Genomic DNA, 18,084 nt, shown 5'->3' on the forward strand with positions numbered 1-18,084 from the left:
GGCACCAGTGATGATGGCATCTGCATTGGTTATGCTGGGGCCCAGACCAAAGACCAGGCTGCGGCTGCTCTGGCGGAGCCTAAGGGCGGCGACGCCATCTTGTGAGAACTGGATAGCTGGAGATATAGTTGGAGAGCTGGATCATGTGGTGGGTGATGGTGGAGTTGGGGGAATTGAGTAAACTCTGATGCAGAGCCACACAGGTAAAGCTATTTATAGGCCCATCCCGCCCATCCCCCCAAAAATTGCAGGACCAGGTGCGAGATGAAACAATGTTGCAACTCACACACACACACACACACACACACACACACACACACACAGACACTAACAGCAGGCCATGTTGGGAGAGGACAGCATGTACTGATGTACCGTTGCACATCTAAATCACCTCGTATTGCAAAAATATTTTGCATGTATTGTTTTTACATGGATGGTAACACTTTTAGCACCCATACAAATCAATACGCTGGAAATGTGTATTTTGAGGCCCTACCTGTGCGCGACTTAGCTCGACTGCTAACCGTCGCGCGACGTCCCTCGGTCCGCTGTCACGAGACGAGGAAAACACAGGATAGGGCAGTCGTGCTGTCAGGATGTGCCGAGAAGGTTCCGGGGGCTGGCGAACTTCTGGCAAATTCCCAACATTGTGTAATTTCACCATCTGCTTCATAACAATCTCCAGTTCTGAAGTGCATCTAGCTGCTTCCGTGTTGGAAACGAAGGCGTGACCACTTCCGGTGTAATATAGGGCACATGGGAGTGGCGTGGTCACGTGCAAGTGGGTGCATTTGTTTTTGTTTCTCGTGCATGCTAGGTGCATGGAGATAAGGGGTTATCTCAGTAGGCAGAGCGGGACGCAAGGCCAGTTGATGTAACCAGGGGCGTAGATTCTAAAATCAACTGGCAACACAATCAAATGGTAAATAAATGGTAAATGGTGCATATATATAACGCTTTTATCCAAAGCGCTTTACAATTTTGTTCCTCACATTCACCCATTCACATACCGACGGTGGAGGCAACCATGCAAGGTGCCAACCTGTCTTGCTCAAGGACACTTCAACACGCTGCCCGGGATGGAGCGGTGACCTTCCGACCTTCCGATTACCAGACGACGGCTCTACCTCCTGATCCACTGTGACCCCTGTCGCCCAATCAAATAAATTCTCAAGATTTTTTATCAAAGCTTTATGTGTACTATACTTTAGAGGCAAATATATTCTGTAAATTAGAGCAACACTCCTAGAGGAATCTGAAGGAGGCTGTTCGATTCTTCTAGGAGTGTTGCTCTCATTTCCAGAATCATAGAACAGCCCTGTAATCATTTTAAACGCTACTCATGGCACTGTTTTCCCCTTTCCTGTCATTTGTTTAAAGTTAAAATAACAATTTGGCGTAAGCAGCAACCACTTCATACTGCTTGTTATGTGGACCACCAAACACAGGACAGGCTTCTGATACACCAGGCTAGGGTATCTTGGCGAGCGGATCAAAGGCTCCCACAGAGTCGGGCGTACTGTGAGCGGACCGGACTCTGCGCGGCATGTCCACAGTCGTTTGAGGTTTCATAGTCGAGTGTACCACCGGTAATAATTTCCTACATTTCCCATGCCGGTTTACTACATTTCCCACAATCTTTCCGGCACTGGTTACACTTTCTGTCATGGCGTCGTCCACCAATGTCAAAATAAAGAGTCTAGTTTATCTCCGTTTCCAATATTTCGAAATAAAACGGGCAGTTTTACACACTTCATTTAGAAAAGCCATTCAAACTTCTCAAGTTTCTTCAGATGAGGAAAAAAAGACATGGTCCTAATGTATATGAATTGGAATGGATAAGTAGTAAAAATGTATTTAGCGTCATCTACCTGCCAAAGTCTTACCGGACAAATCCTACCCATAGGACCATGATCCTGCCCTACTCTCTCTTGGCACGGAGTGAGATCGGTGTCACATTTAATGCAGGTCTATGTCAACCAACACACCGAGCAGCCTTTTGTGTGACACAGGGTGAGCGACACGGAGCGTTAACCCTTTCACTACCACACTACCAAATGGTTAACCCTTTCACTGCCACATGGCAAAGGGTTAACCCTTTCACAACCACACTACAGGGGGTTAACCCTTTCACTACCACACTACAGACGGTTAACCGTCTGTAGTGTGGCAGTGAAAGGTTAACCTTATAGTGTGGTAGTGAAAGGGTTAAGTTTATGCATATGTTTAGCGTTCCCCCCATGTATTCCTGATGGAAAGGCATCTGAACACGTGACCCTGAGCCACTCCACTGAAACTAATAATCCACTGCGGAGGCAGATCTTTAAAGGGGCATTTCGCCAAAAAAACAATGATTTATTTTGCACATAATTGCACACGCATCCAAAAACTCTGAACAGTTTTGCACACATTACTTTAGTGAGACAGTTTATTGATAGTAAATGAGTTTCAATATGGCCACCGGTGAGGTCATCTGGGACATTGAATCCTTTAAATGATAAGATAGCAGTCGCTACCTGAAGGTATTGCTATTTTATCATCTACATCATTTCATGGAGCTGTAATTAACACAACACAAGGATTCAATGTCCCCGATGACATCACTGGTGGCCATATTCAAACTCATTTACTCTCAATAACTGTCAAACTAAATAAATGTTTGCAAAATCGATTCAAGTATGTGGATGGTGAAGTGGTGAAGTGCCCCTTTAACTATTAAGCTCGACCTCGCTCCCACACAGCTAAGCTGTAGGTATGTGGGTCCGCTAAGCTGAAACTGCAGCTACTGTTTAACACAAGGTATATGCACTCTATATCTGAGCCTAGCGATCGGATTGGTGGGCAGTTACAGTGGAGGGCGGGACATGCGCAGCAGAGAGAACCTGTACGTAATCCTTCTAATTAGAAACGGATGCACTGATTAGAACCACATCTTTCATTACATGAATGACTCACCAGATCACGTCTGTCTGTCAAATATCAAAGAGAGTCACCGCTCTTTCATCTTTGTTCTTCTCTGTGAAACTACTAAGGGCTAATTAGTTCCTGCTATTATTAACCTCACTGGTATGGCTGAATTTGGGGAGTTATAACCATGGGAAAACACTGGTATCCTTGCGTCGTTACCGCTGTGTGGAAATTTACCGGCTTTATTCAAAGTGGGGAGGGGGGTGAGTGGAGGAGGAGAGAAGAGTAGGGAGGAGAGAAGAGGAGAGAAAGGAGAGGAGAGGAGAGGAGAGGGGTGAAGAGGAGAGGAGTATAGGAGGAGAGGGAAGAGAAGAGGAGAGAGGAGAGGAGAGAGGAGAGGGAAGAGAGGATAGGAGAGGAACAGGTGTGGCCTCACTCTGCTCACAACATCCGTTATTGGACAGGGAGGAGGGCTAGCCTGAGTTTGGCACATACGCATATGTGTGTGTGTGTGTTATGTACAGTATATGTGCATGTGTTATGTACAGTATGTGTGTGTGTCTGTGTGTCTGTGTGTGTGTGTGTGTGTGTGACCCTCCAGACAAAGAAAAAGTGGGCTCCAGTAAAGGGGTGAAGTGCCCCTTTAAACCTATATTGCCTGCTCTGGGAACCTGGGGTAGAAGGTGTGTGAACTTTTAAACACATTGAGGAGAGAACACTTCATCTCACAGTCCTGCCAGCATCTTGTGTCCCGTCTGTCACCTAGATTGTTCCTGGCTTCATCTTACTAGCTCCCTGAAGGAACAACATGTCCTACCAGCAACATCACAGGTTAAAATCACTTTGTGGGGCATTTAAAAGGAAGGAAGGAAGGAAGGAAGGAATTAGTGAAGAAAGAAAGAAAGAAAGAAAGAAAGAAAGAAAGAAAGAAAGAAAGAAAGAAAGAAAGAAAGAAAGAAAGAAAGAAAGAAAGAAAGGAAGGAAGGAAGGAAGGAAGGAAGGAAGGAAGGAAGGAAGGAAGGAAGGAAGGAAGGAAGGAAGGAAGGAAGGAAGAAAAAATAAACAAAGTGAAGAAATAAAGAAAGAGAAAAAATAAAGAAAGAAGAAAATAAAAAGAAAGAAAGAAAGAAAGAAAGAAAGAAAGAAAGAAAGAAAGAAAGAAAGAAAGAAAGAAAGAAAGAAAGAAAGAAAGAAAGAAAGAAAGAAAGAAAGAAAGAAAGAAAGAAAGAAAGAAAGAAAGAAAGAAAGAAAGAAAGAAAGAAAGAAAGAAAGAAAGAAAGAAAGAAAGAAAGAAAGAAAGAAAGAAAGAAAACGAACCGGTTTACCTCTCTTGTCTTCAGCCTCTGCCTTGGGTTTAACCAGGTCCACCTGGCGCCCTGTGATGCCCAGGTTAGCCAGGTCGATGACCCCTGTCTGCGCCGCCTCCCCCAGGTAGCTCTGCTCCCCCATGTTGGCCTTGGCCCTGTTGGATTTCAGCATGAAGTCCTTCAGCGCCAGAAGCTTGTCCTCCTCGTCCACCGTCATCCCCTGCAGAGAGGAGACGACACAGGGAGGCAGTGTTTACCACCAGTGGGCTTTTCCTCGGCTCCATAACATACGCAAACGAGTCAACATGTTCTGCTATAGCGCATTTCAAAAGCACAGTTGGCAATGTACATTGTGGCAGACCGGCGGGCGTGGCAATACACGGCCGCTATGTGTCGGCCAAGGTACTGGGGCATATGCCCATATTAGGAGTTCCGGAGAGACTCCAGGCAGAGCGGAGCGCATCAGCACAGATGAAGCGCACCTGTGCCAGACACGCCCGAGACAGGTGAGCGCAATCACCACACAATCAAGCAGCATAGAAAATGGAGACAGAGTGACAGAATCATTAAATAGCTGAGGCGAAACCTGTACGGAACGAGAGAGGAAGTGAGAAGAGGAGGAAATTGTTGTCTGTGTGACCCACTGACCCCATGCTGTGTTTATCTGCTTTTGGAAGGAGGACCCTGCTCGTCTGAGAACCCGCATGTGTATCGACCCCTGCTTGTCTGACGTCTCTTCTCCCGGATCAGCCCCCGCCTGCATGCGAACCGCTCTCTTACCCCTTTCAGACCACCAGGGCTCCGGTTCAAGCTCCAGCTCCGTTCTGGAGCCTCTGAACCTTGGTGCTCTCTGGTGAACCAGGCCACGTTTACACCCATTTAAGCAGAACCAACATTCCACCTCGTCCGTCATCAACGGGGGCGTTACTCAGGCGGAGGTAAAAATAATGCGTGGAGAAAGGCTTAGCGAGCCTCAACGCGCGAGCGCACACACACGCACTGTATACATTTTAAATGAATCGTTCCAGCAAAGTAGGCTTCTATTATTCAAATTACTTGTTTTAAATCGGTATCATAGTAGTCCTACTGTAGAACATGACATATTAGCATGACATCTGATTTATTAATGCCAATACTGGACGACAAGAGCAATTGGCACTTGAAAAGTGTAAATGATGGATTAGTCAGTAGCAGTTCACGACGGACCGTTTAGCTCAACGGGTTAGTGCGCTGCCTGTCGATCATATGGGCCCAGGTTCAAATCTCTTGGTTACTTTTCTTTTTTGTAACGTTAATTCATTTATCCACTCTGGTTGGATGGTGTATTGTACTTGTACTGTATAATGACAATACATTTGAATTGGATCTCGTCTTGAGATTGTGCAATGCCTACCTCCAAAGCTGTTTTATATAGGGCACATAATCATTTCGTGATTATCGTGTTCATATGGTTGTGATCCACTCAACAGGTAGCGATCTCAAGACGAGATCCAATTCAAATGTATTGTCATTATACAGCACAAGTACAATACAACATCCAACCATAGATCTTACATCTTGGGAGTCTACAGCCTCCACCTCTCATTCCAGAGAAGGTACTGCAGAGATCGAGTGTGTATATAGGCCTGAACAATTCATCAAAATGGAGCATTTTCTTAGGTGTCTTCCAAAATATCTTCTTACGAACTTCATGAAACCAAATCTAAGAAAGATCCCTGTCGGATTCATGAACATGTGAAAATGTGTTCTTAAACAGCCAGCGTGTTCTCAGCTGCACTCCCCCGAATGAGGAAGGCCAACGATTCTTAAAATTTAACGTGCGTTCTCATACACCTGAATTTCCATATATAAACGGCAACGCCCCGCCAGCTCATGCAAGGCAGGGCATGCAATCACAGGACTGTGTGCACACAGAATCCACAGGCAATGCGAAAGCTATTTGCGACTGATCAAAATTAGATTAGATTCAAATGTATTGTCATTATACAGCACAAGTACAACAGAAATAAGTTTGACATCCAACCAGAGTGCAAATGTTACAGTAATAATTAATTGAAGTGATAGGTGGTTTATTAATCCCTCCACCATCTTAAACAGTGTATAATTAATTTATCATAAGTGAAAGTGGTTTATTAATCCCTCAAACATCTGAAAGTGTATAATTAATTTAAGTGATAAGTGAAAGTGTTTTATTAATCTCTCCAAGATCTGAAAGTGTATAATTAACTTAAGTGATAAGTAAAAGTGGTTTATTAATCATCCCCACCATCTGAAACAGTGTATAATTAATTTAAGTGATAAGTGAAAGTGTTTAATGAATCCCTCCAACATCTAAAAGTGTGTAATTAATTTAAGTGATAAGTGAAAGTGGTTTATTAATCCCTCCAATATCTGACCGTTAGCTACTTCTGCTGCTGTGAGCGTTAGATGTTTTTTCAACAGCCGCCCAGCGAATACTAAATAAATACTTTAAGTATTTAACAAGTTTTCCTTTGTAGCTGCAGGGAGGAGACCATTATTTCAATCCCCCCCCAAATGGCTTTACTTTTAGTCAAGTCAAGTCAAGTCAAGTCAGTTTTATTTATATAGCACATTTACAAATGACTAACAGCCAAACCAAAGTGCTTTACAACATGATAAAAAAAATAAAAATAAACACATACAATGCAATAAAATACACTAAAATTACAAAAAAGGTAGAGTACAGTACATATAAGAAAGCAAGGGCAAAGTGCAATAAAAAAGAGAGGAAAATTGGATAAAAAAGTCCAGAGTGACAGCGGACGTCATGTATAAATGCTAGGCTAGCTCTGGTCAAAGGCCAGGGAGAAGAGGTGTTTTGAGCAAGGATTTAAAAACCTCTAGGCTCTGGGCAGATCTTATGTGGGGGAGGCTGTTTTACTACTCAGGCCTGGTGTGATTAAAAAAGGATGAATGAAAACAACATGGTTGCCTGTCTGCCTTGCGGTTCTATCCATATGGAGCTAGTTTGGCTGCTTCGGTCAACAACAAGCCGGAACACATTATGGAAATGACAAGTGACACCACCTCATAGGGGGGGGGGGGGGGGGGGGGCAGTCTCTGTGTCTGGAAGTCTTCAGGAGGAGGGGATCCTCAGAGGGCGCATTTTATGTACAAACTAGATTCCAGAGAAGGTACTACAGCGATCAAGTGTGTATATAGGCCTGAACAATTCATCAAAACGGTGGTGCAATATTTAATTAAGGCTAAATGTGTGTCAAAATACTATTCTAAATTTATATTTTACATTGCGTCATTTTGCTGACGCTCTTATCCAAAGTCAGCGGCAGGGGTACATCTCTGACAGCTAAGGGTAAGTGGCATTGTTCGTCAAACAGTGTCGAACTTTAGTGTTACACAGTGCATAGTAGTATAGACAGAGTAGCATAGTAGGTAGTAGTATAGGTATAGTAGCATAGTACATAGTAAATAGTACTAGTATAGACATATTAGCATGCTAGGTAGTAGTATAGGGATAGTAACATAATAGTAAAAAAAAGAAAAAAAACAGATATTGATTGAAGAGGTGTGTATTTAGTTGACAGCAGAAAATTGGAAATGTATTTCATCTGTCCTCCTGACTGTGGTGGGAAGTTGGTTCCACCGTCGTGGCGTGGAGGAATGAAGCAGTGTGGTGCTGGAGAGACACCCTGGCCTACACATCATATCCTACAGACATGAGGAAACCAAGAAACACCTTTGTTTGGCTCAGACCCTCGCGAAAACAGCATCATCATTGTTTTTAACACTTATTTTTTTTCTTCTCAAAGATGATAAAATAATGGTGCAAAAAATTATGTATTCCCCTCTAATACCGTGAATCATGTCACAATCGCAACATCTGTCAAAAGAATGACAGAATGCAGTACGATCTTCTTCCTCATAATGCGACATGGTGCAGGGTGACACCGTGTTGAGGCTTTTTAACCCTTTCACTGCCACACTACCAAGGTAACCCTTTCACTGCCACAATACAGGTTAACCCTTTCACTGCCACACGACAAAGGGTTAACCCTTTCACTACCACACTACAGACGGTTAATCTCAGTCTGAAAAAGTAGCAGATGATGATGATTGATTGTTTTGTGGAAAACGATAGGAACATCTCTCTGACCAGTGATGCCACTAACGCGTTACTAAGTAACGCGTTACTGTAATCTGATTACTTTTTCCCAAAAATAGTAATCTAACGCGTTAATCTTTACAAGCCAGTAATCTGATTGCAGTTACTTGTCCAAGTGGCTGTGCGTTACTATTTCGTTACTATCTCATAATGCAGGCAGAATGCAGTATTTTCTTTCGTTTTCGACAGTCAAAAATACATTTTGAGCTGTTTTTCTTATTTGGGAGTGACGTCACATGTCACGTTTTCAAAGCGTGTCTGAGAACGCAACCTCACGTGTTGTACCATGCTGGTGGGCGGTGGCTGTTATTGTTATTATCAGGCTGACCAAAACATAGCGAGCTAGCAGGGAGACGCTCACGCTGGTAATGCTTGCACTGGAAGTTCAGTCACTAGTCTACTTCACGTTTGTGTCAGCTAAGCCGGGTGAAAAAAACATTCACTATGCGGAGGAAACAAAATACTGTCTACCACATCTGGAATCACAGCACAGCACAACCAAACGGATAGAAAAAAACCCGAAGCCGAAGCATAGTGCAGGTATGTTCCACCTTTGAGTTAAACATCTTTTGCATTGCACTATTCATGAACATACTGCAGTATGTAGGTTGTCAGTAGCACACAATAATAAATAATAATAATAATAATAGCATAGGAGGAGCAGTACCGTTTAATAGACTGTTTTTTAAGAGCATGAGCTTCAGATACTGGATAGGTATTCAAACATAAAGAACATTTTCTTGAAGTATAACACTCCAACCCATCAAGTGCTCCTGTGGAACGGCTTTTTAGTTTGGGAGGGTTGGTGCTCACGCCTAGAAGGAAGAGACTTTCTGACAAGAGGTTTGAGAAGATTCCGTTACAGAGATATAATCACTGGTTTACTCACCCCTCTCCCCTGTTTCACTAGGAACATTAGAACCATATCTGAATAGGGCAGGTAGGCCTCAAAGGTAGGGTACACATATCAGCCTACATGTGGTGTTATTGACCATTTATCTTTTGTGAAATCTATAGATCTATAGATAGGCCTACCTGCCCTATTAGTAAATTTTACTCAAAAATTTTTTTGTCATTCTTATGTTGTGGCAGCAGCAGGGGGGACTACGACGACTTCGCAACCTAGTTACTTTCAAAGTAACTAAGTTACTCTGATAATCAAGTAATCAGTAAAGTAACTAGATTACTTTTTAAAGGAGTAATCAGTAATCAGATTACTTTTACAAGTAATCTGTGGCATCACTGTCTCTGACATAATTTCATTTACAAATACGCTTTGATCTTTAACCCTCTGAGCCCTATCCATTTTGGGGGGCTTGGCGCGGGACAGTTTTTACATTTGAGATGCAGTATTATTCTATATTGTGTTTTGATTTGCACCTGTTAAACGTTTTTTTTTAGAGCGTAGAGTTTGGGACATTAAGGAAACATATGATGGCCGTTCCCAAACTCAATGATGGTTTTGGGTTGATACTTGATACCATTTTTTACCACTATAATAAATAAAAGGTAAAAAAATCCCACCAAAAGACCACATGAAGACCTTGAATGACACAGATCATACTGTGATCTGGTTTTGATAATAAGACATTTTCTGAAAATGGGTCAGAAAATGCCCCATAATACATCTAGAGTCTTCTAGACAAAAAAAAATACATTTACTTGTTATTTATGGGTGTAAAGTTTCATGGCACTGTGATTAACCTACAAGGTGCCACAAGGGTCCGTCTTCAACCAAAGAAAACCTCGGTCAACTGGGAGTTTGTCAGTTTTTCAGACCAATCGATTGGTCGGAAACATTTGTTCCTGTTTTTTTAAACGCATGCTTTGTTTCTTACCTCCGTCCCGCTCTCTGGGCCAAATACACCCATGTGATACTTCTGTATCCTCTCTGGGCCAAATACACCCACGTGATACTTCTGTATCCTCTCTGGGCCAAATACACCCACGTGTTACTTCTGTATCCTCTCTGGGCCAAATACACCCATGTGTTACTTCTGTATCCTCTCTGGGCCAAATACACCCATGTGTTACTTCTGTATCCTCTCTGGGCCAAATACACCCATGTGTTACTTCTGTATCCTCTCTGGGCCAAATACACCCATGTGATACTTCTGTATCCTCTCTGGGCCAAATACACCCATGTGTTACTTCTGTATCCTCTCTGGGCCAAATACACCCATGTGTTACTTCTGTATCCTCTCTGGGCCAAATACACCCATGTGTTACTTCTGTATCCTCTCTGGGCCAAATACACCCATGTGATACTTCTGTATCCTCTCTGGGCCAAATACACCCATGTGTTACTTCTGTATCCTCTCTGGGCCAAATACACCCATGTGTTACTTCTGTATCCTCTCTGGGCCAAATACACCCATGTGATACTTCTGTATCCTCTCTGGGCCAAATACACCCATGTGATACTTCTGTATCCGCCAGGGCTGCTCATAAGATACAGCACTCCACTATGTACACAAACTAGCTAGTTATATATTGTCTATATGTATATAATTGATAAAATATATAAAATATAAATATATAACTTTATCTATAATGTTCATATACGATTATATATATAACTTTATCTATAATGTTCATATATGATTATATATATATGGTTATATATACACTGTATATATAAAATATGATCTTTAAAATTTGCTTTAAAATGTTGCCTGCTAAAACATGATAAATAAATAATTGTAATCTTTAAAATTGAGCCTGCTACATGATAGATGATAAATAAATATGATCTCTCAAATTTGCTTTAAAATTAAGCCTGCTACAAACCGGTCTCGGGAGGGATGCCGATTTATAATCTCACACATATCCTAAAAACGCAAAAACAGTTTTGCACACATTCATTTAGTTTCGACAGTTATTGAGAGTCAATGGGTCTGAATATGTTCTCCAGGGATCAGTGATTACAGCTCAATGAAACAATGGAGATCTTTTTTCATCTACATCATTTCACAACATTCCCAGAGACAGTGTAGTAGTTAAAGGAACATGCCAACATTATGGGAAATGTGCTTACCGTCTTCTCCAGTTAGACAAGAAGTTGGATACCAATTCCTCTCTCTGCATTCAGTGGAAAGCTATCCGGCTGCAAGCTAGCCTAGCTTAGCACAGATGAAATGAAGCAGACACGGACCAGCTAGCCTAGCTTAGCACAGATGAAATGAAGCAGACACGGACCAGCTAGCCTAGCTGTTGGCCAAAAACACCTCTCCCAAGGGGGCGGCTGGGTAGCGCAGTGGAGAATGCACTCGCCTACCACTGCAGAGACTCTGGGATCGAATCCAGCTGCCAGCGGTACCTCTGGCTTGGTCAGTCGTCCCTACTAAACACAATTGGCAGTGTTAGCGGGTGGGAAGCCGGCGGGGTATGTGTCCTGGTCGTTGTAAACGTCCTACTGGTCGGTCGGGGCGCCTGTTCAGCAGGGAGGGGGTCGGGGGGAAATAGTGTGAACCTCCGCACGCGTTACATTCCCCCAGTGAGAGTCCTCTCCGTCAGGTGAAAAGAAGCGGCTGGCTGACTCCACATGTATCAGAGGAGGCATGTGGTAGTTCTACACCCTCCCTAGGCCAACAGTGGGACAATGCGCACAGCGACCAGGAAGGGAATTGGCATAACAAACTAAATTGGGATGGGAGCAAAATACAGAAAAAAAGAAAAAGAAAAAACACCTGTCCCGGGGTTTCAAGCTAGTGGTCCGTATCCACTTCCCTCAATTTGCGCTAAGCTAGGCTAGCCTTCTACTGAACGCACAGAGAGGAAATGGGTATCAATCTTCCTGTCTGACTCTAAAGAAGACGGTAGGCACATTTCCCATAATGCTGCTTTCCCATAATATGTTCCTTTAACACCCCCGGCCTCTGGAACCACATGTGCCCCTGCCGCCGTGTCGTGGTCTGACCTGCGAGAGCAGCTTCTTCAGCAGCTGGGCGATCGCCGGGTCCTCGGGAACGGGGCATTCTGGGATGGAGCCGCTGCGCGTCTTCTGCCGCAGCAGCAGGTGGCGGAAGAGGCTGCCGATGTCCTTGGAGCGCAGCGCGTAGTCGAAGATGGACCGACTCACGGGCTCCTTCAGGACGCTCAGCAGGACCAGCTCTTTGTCGATCTGAGGGGAGACGGCGTCACAGTGAACCCAGGGAGTCGTCGTCTTTACAAGGTGGCTGAGGACGTGTTTGAACGTAGACGAGTATACAGAAGTGGTCACGTCCTATGTCATACTTTTATACGTTTTTGCACAATACCGCTTAATTGCACAGCCCTGTTAAATATTCGATCCCACTGCGTTTTTATTGCATTTAGTGTGTATACTCGACTACATCGTGCACAATTGTACAGCCCTGTCCTATTTCATTTTTATTATTGGTTGCGCCAGTGGCTCAGGAGGTATAGAGCAGTCGTAATCGAAAAGGTTCCCGGTTCAATTCTCGCTCCTCCCGGGCAGCGTGTCGAAGTGTCCTTGAGCACCTCGCATGGCCGCTCGCCTCCGACGTCGGTGTGTGAGTGAGTGTGTGAACGTGAGGAACAAAATTGTAAAGCCCTTTGGATAAAAGCGCTATACTGTATAAATGCACCATTTACCATTTATTATAGTCTACTCTTATTTTAATTTAGTTTATATTTATTTTATTCTACCTTAATTGTCTGTCTGTTAATGTTGCATCAAACGACCAAAACAAATTCCTTGTATGTGCAAACTTGGCAATAAAGACCTTTCTGATTCTGGTTCCGATTCTATATTAAAAAAAAAGTGCTATAGATAACATTCAGCCACTAGATGTCGCACTAGAGCACCAGCATGTCATTTATCCAATCAGGTGCGTTCCACATGGGGAAATGGAAAGTAGGGAGGGGATTACATGCATGCAACATGTAAACAACCTTCATTTTGGACCATACATTCTTGAATCAAAAAGGGAGGTGTGGTGCGGAATAAAGACAATGGTTGGCCTGAACTCAGAGGACCAGCCCTGGACAAACAGTTTGTCAATGACTTGAACCCTGTATCAGTAAACTGATTTCAGGTCAACATTTCCCCCAAACACATTTAAACAAGATACACATATGACAACATATCCAATACATTTGATGACCTATCAAAACCATATTTGAGACCTTTTTAAGACCTACATTTCTGATTATTAAATTAAAAGATTTCTTAAGACCCCACAAGAACTCTGACTAGGATACTAGTATGTACACCATGTATACGATTATCGATATAATATATTGTCCTTCTATTATTATTATGTTCTATTATTAATATTATTTCTATATTACATTAGTATACTATATTATTAGTGTGGGTGACCTGGCGAAGCCAGGTTGCCACCCACACTATAGTTATCTATACTCTTTTTATTATTATTATTTATTCCACCGATTTTGCAAACTCTACTTAGTCCCCAACAATTTCAAAAACTCGGAAAAGTCCAAAAAAAATTAAACGCGTAAAAGTCAGAAAACTCGGAAAAATCCTAAAAAGTTCAAAAACTGAAAAGTCCGAAAACTCCAAAAAATTCGAAAACCGGAAAAATCCGAAAACTCTGAAAAGTCTGAAAAATTTCAATAACTCAGAAAAATTCGAAAACTCGGAAAATTTCAAAAACTCGGAAAAGTCCGAAAAATTTCAAAAACTCGGAAAAATCCCAAAAATTCGAAAAATCCGAAAAAGTTCAAAAACTCTGAAAAGTCCGAAAAATTTCAAAAACTCGGAAAAATTCTAAAACTCGGAAAATTTCAAAAACTCGGAAAAGTCAGAAAAATTTCAAAAACTTGGAAAAGTCAGAAAACTCGGAAAAATCCGAAAACTGAAAAATCAGAAAAAGTTCAAAAACTCGGAAAAATCCGAAAATCAACAAAATTTCAAAAAAATCCGAAAAATCCGAAAACTCGGAAAAGTCAGAAAAATTTCAAAAACTCGGAACATTTTCAAATGGTCTTCAAATGGTCTATGTTGACCACTCCCCCGATCCTTAGGCCGCGCCCCCTTTTTGTATCCTTTGAACCATTTGTCATAGAGACTCGCGAGAGACCCTCTCCCGTTGGCCGGCGGTGCACAGGCGTCACCCACACTTTCACAATTTCCCCCGCGCGGAATTGTCTAGTTATTCTATATTATCCATTATTATTTTATAATATTAGTTCTACTATTGTCTTTTTTCCTGCCTGTACCTCCCCTCCCCCATCCCCTATGCTGCAATGATACCTGCATTTCCCCAAGGGGACTGATAGGTAGAAGGTGGAGGACACGCCTGTATGATGGGGTTGAGGTGAGACTGATAGGTAGGAAGGTGGAGGACACGCCTGTATGATGGGGTTGAGGTGAGACTGACTGACTGACAGGTAGAAGGTGGAGGACACGCCTGTATGATGGGGTTGAGGTGAGACTGACTGACTGACAGGTAGAAGGTGGAGGACACGCCTGTATGATGGGGTTGAGGTGAGACTGACTGACTGACTGACAGGTAGAAGGTGGAGGACACACCTGTATGATGGGGTTGAGGTGAGACTGACTGACTGAAGGTAGAAGGTGGAGAACACGCCTGTATGATGGGGTTGAGGTGAGACTGACTGACTGACAGGTAGAAGGTAAAGGACACACCTGTATGATGGGCTGCGAGATGAAGGGGTTGAGGTGAGGCATCAGTTTACAGTAGACGTCCGCCACGTTGAGGTGCTGCGCCACCACCGTGATGAAGCCCACCGCGCCGTAGCGGATCCACAGGTTGGGGTGGCACAGGAACGGAGCTGTGGGGGACACCTCGTTAACACTTCACCATGCTGGTACAGACCTGTTAACACTTCACCATGCTGATTCACCAAGCATAATGATGTGCCGTATATAGGGATGGGTACCGAATTCGGTACTTTTAAAGGTACTTACCAAAACACGTCGGTACTACAGAGTATCAATTCACGTTTTTTTTTTTTTTTTTTTTTTTTTTTGTGTCAACGTTCACACGCACAATATATGCTTACCTAGGATTTGACTTGATTTAACAACAAAGCAGTCGGGGCAATGGCAAGCCGAAAACGGTCGAAAGTGTGGTTTTTGTTTTTTTCACAACTGAGGTAGGTAGATTACATTTTTAGAGACTAAAGTACCGAAAAAAGGTACCGTTGGGTACCGGTATCGATTCACAGGTACCGGTACCGTATCGGTTCAAATGTGAACGGTACCCATCCCTACCCGTATATAAGTAATGAAACAACACCGTCTTTGTTTGTGAGTTACTGAGAGTTATACAATGGCATGCAAATTTCTTGATTCCGATTGGCTGAAACAGTGAAGTTAGACATTGTTATTTCGTATAACACACTCCACGTGACCCCAGATCCCTCCCACAACCGAATTATTATTATAATTTTTTTTAATGAGACAATGAATCCACCATAGATAGACAAATGGAAGTATGAATATATTTTGAACAAATCCTTCAAAAAAGATACAGTCAACTGGAATATGTTAGTTCGTTACACATATGTTGTATTATGTAATTGGTTTGTCATGACCAATTGTGAAACAAAAGAAAAATCGCGGACTTAAAAATTAAATTATAATAATGGCCGTCACACTGGATGTCCCGGACACAATGGAAGTATGGATATATTCGTAACGAATAATTAAAAAAAGATAGTCAACTGGATTATGTTAGTTGTTTACACATATGTTGGATTATGTAATTGGTTTGGCATGACCCATTGTCAAAACAATAATAAATCGTGGGATTTATATGAAGTTTGTTGTTAGATGGCATTCTTTGTAGCACCTCCCTGTGAATGGTTGTGAATAAATCTCCATTATGCTTCAATTACTGTGTTTATTGTATAGCAATAAGGTTAGGTGAATTCGGCCATTGTATAAAAGCATTACATCACTTGAAGTCGTGTGTTATACTCATTAGATCACACCTAGGGGGGTCTAACGACCCTCCGCTGCGCGTCGGGCCTAACAACCACCCCTAGGTGTGATCTAATGAGTATAACACACTCCGTCGCGTGATGTAATGCTTAATGAACATTCAAGGACTGGAGCAGTCTCACGTCCCGCCCTCTCTCTTGGCTTGACCAAGGAAAGCAACAGTTGTGATATGGACCATGCACAACGTAAACTTCCACTAACTAGCAAACTAACTACACAAACCTGCAAACAAACACACTAACCTAGAAACTAACACACAAACCTGCACACAAACACACTAACCTAGAAACTAACACACAAACCTGCAAACTAACACACTAACCTAGAAACTAACACTAACCTAGAAACTAACACACTAACCTAGAAACTAACACACTAACCTGCAAGCTAACACTAACCTGCAAACTAACACACTAACCTGCAAGCTAACACACTAACCTGCAAGCTAACACACGAACCTGCAAGGTAACACACTAACCTGCAAGCTAACACACTAACCTGCAAGCTAACACACTAAACTGCAAGCTAACACACTAACCTGCTAGGTAACAAACTAACCTGCAAGGTAACACACTAACCTGCAAGCTAACACACTAACCTGCAAGCTAACACACTAACCTAGAAACTAACACACTAACCTAGAAACTAACACACTAACCTAGAAACTAACACACTAACCTAGAAACTAACACACTAACCTAGAAACTAACACACTAACCTGCAAGGTAACACACTAACCTGCAAACTAACACACTAACCTGCAAACTAACACACTAACCTGCAAGGTAACACACGAACCTGCAAACTAACACACTAACCTGCAGACTAACACACTAACCTGCAAGCTAACATACTAAGCTGGAAGGTAACACACTAACCTGCAAGCTAACACACTAACCTGCAAGCTAACACACTAACCTGCAAGCCAACAGGCTCTATCTGGTATATCCAACCAACCTCTACGGTGCTCAACTGCATAAGATGAGTTTGGGTGAAAATATCATAGGCCAGAAAACAAATGCTTGTGAAAGATGTGAAATGACTTTGTTGTCTTTGTTATGCCTTGGTCGGGCCGATGGTGCAAAGTTGCAATATTCAGTTGATTATTTGTAAAGTGCAATGTTTATAATATTTCCCTCAAACTACGCAATCGACACGTGATTGTATTTCCAGGTTTCCCTAATTGAAGTTTCCTTCATTTTTGCATGGCCAGTCACCAGCACATGCAGTCACGCATCAGATTGCGTAGCTCAGTTTGAGGAGAAGCCATATGCAAACAGTGCTGGGATTATAAACATTGCACTTTCTTTACAAACAACCAACTGAATATTGCAACTTCTAGCAATCTGCGCAACCAAGGCAGTGTCATGACAAAACCGCCAACAAAGTAATTTCATGTCATTACGTTGCGCCCAATTGGCGAGGATTTGTCTACGAGCCTCTTGAGTGGTGCACATGCCGACCCTTCATCCTACCGATGTCGCTGACAAACTCGTAGATGTGCGGCTTCTGCAGGAGGCCCAGCTGGCACATGCAGGTGAGGGCGTTGAGGGCCTTGTAGATGACGAACTCCTCGGCGTCACTCAGGCCCTGCTGCAGCAGAGGCTTCAAGATGGAGGAGCTCTGCCAGCCCACGTAGGCCGCCACACCTGGACACGCCACACACAGCAATGGTAATTAGGTTTGATCGCGGCAAGGAAGACTCAGGATGTAAAACTTAAAAAAGCGTGGCGATACCTCTAGGGAAAATGTTAGCTGGGGAAAACAAAGCTGAATGCATTCTCTCC

The 18,084-nt window shown here is 42.9% G+C and overlaps 1 protein-coding gene across 1 annotated transcript in view; it reads right to left on the reverse strand.

The window, feature by feature from the left end:
* The window catches only part of pik3r4 (phosphoinositide-3-kinase, regulatory subunit 4), a 91,847-nt gene that overhangs the window by 55,032 nt on the left and 18,731 nt on the right, over positions 1 to 18,084 (reverse strand). The window contains 4 exon segments of the mRNA XM_084336896.1: positions 4,233 to 4,434; positions 12,278 to 12,481; positions 14,978 to 15,123; positions 17,773 to 17,946. Coding sequence (XP_084193022.1) covers positions 4,233 to 4,434; positions 12,278 to 12,481; positions 14,978 to 15,123; positions 17,773 to 17,946 — 726 coding nt within the window.

This window comes from Notolepis coatsorum (assembly GCF_963971535.1).
Source record: "Notolepis coatsorum genome assembly, chromosome: 19".
Taxonomy (NCBI): Eukaryota; Metazoa; Chordata; class Actinopteri; order Aulopiformes; family Paralepididae; genus Notolepis; species Notolepis coatsorum.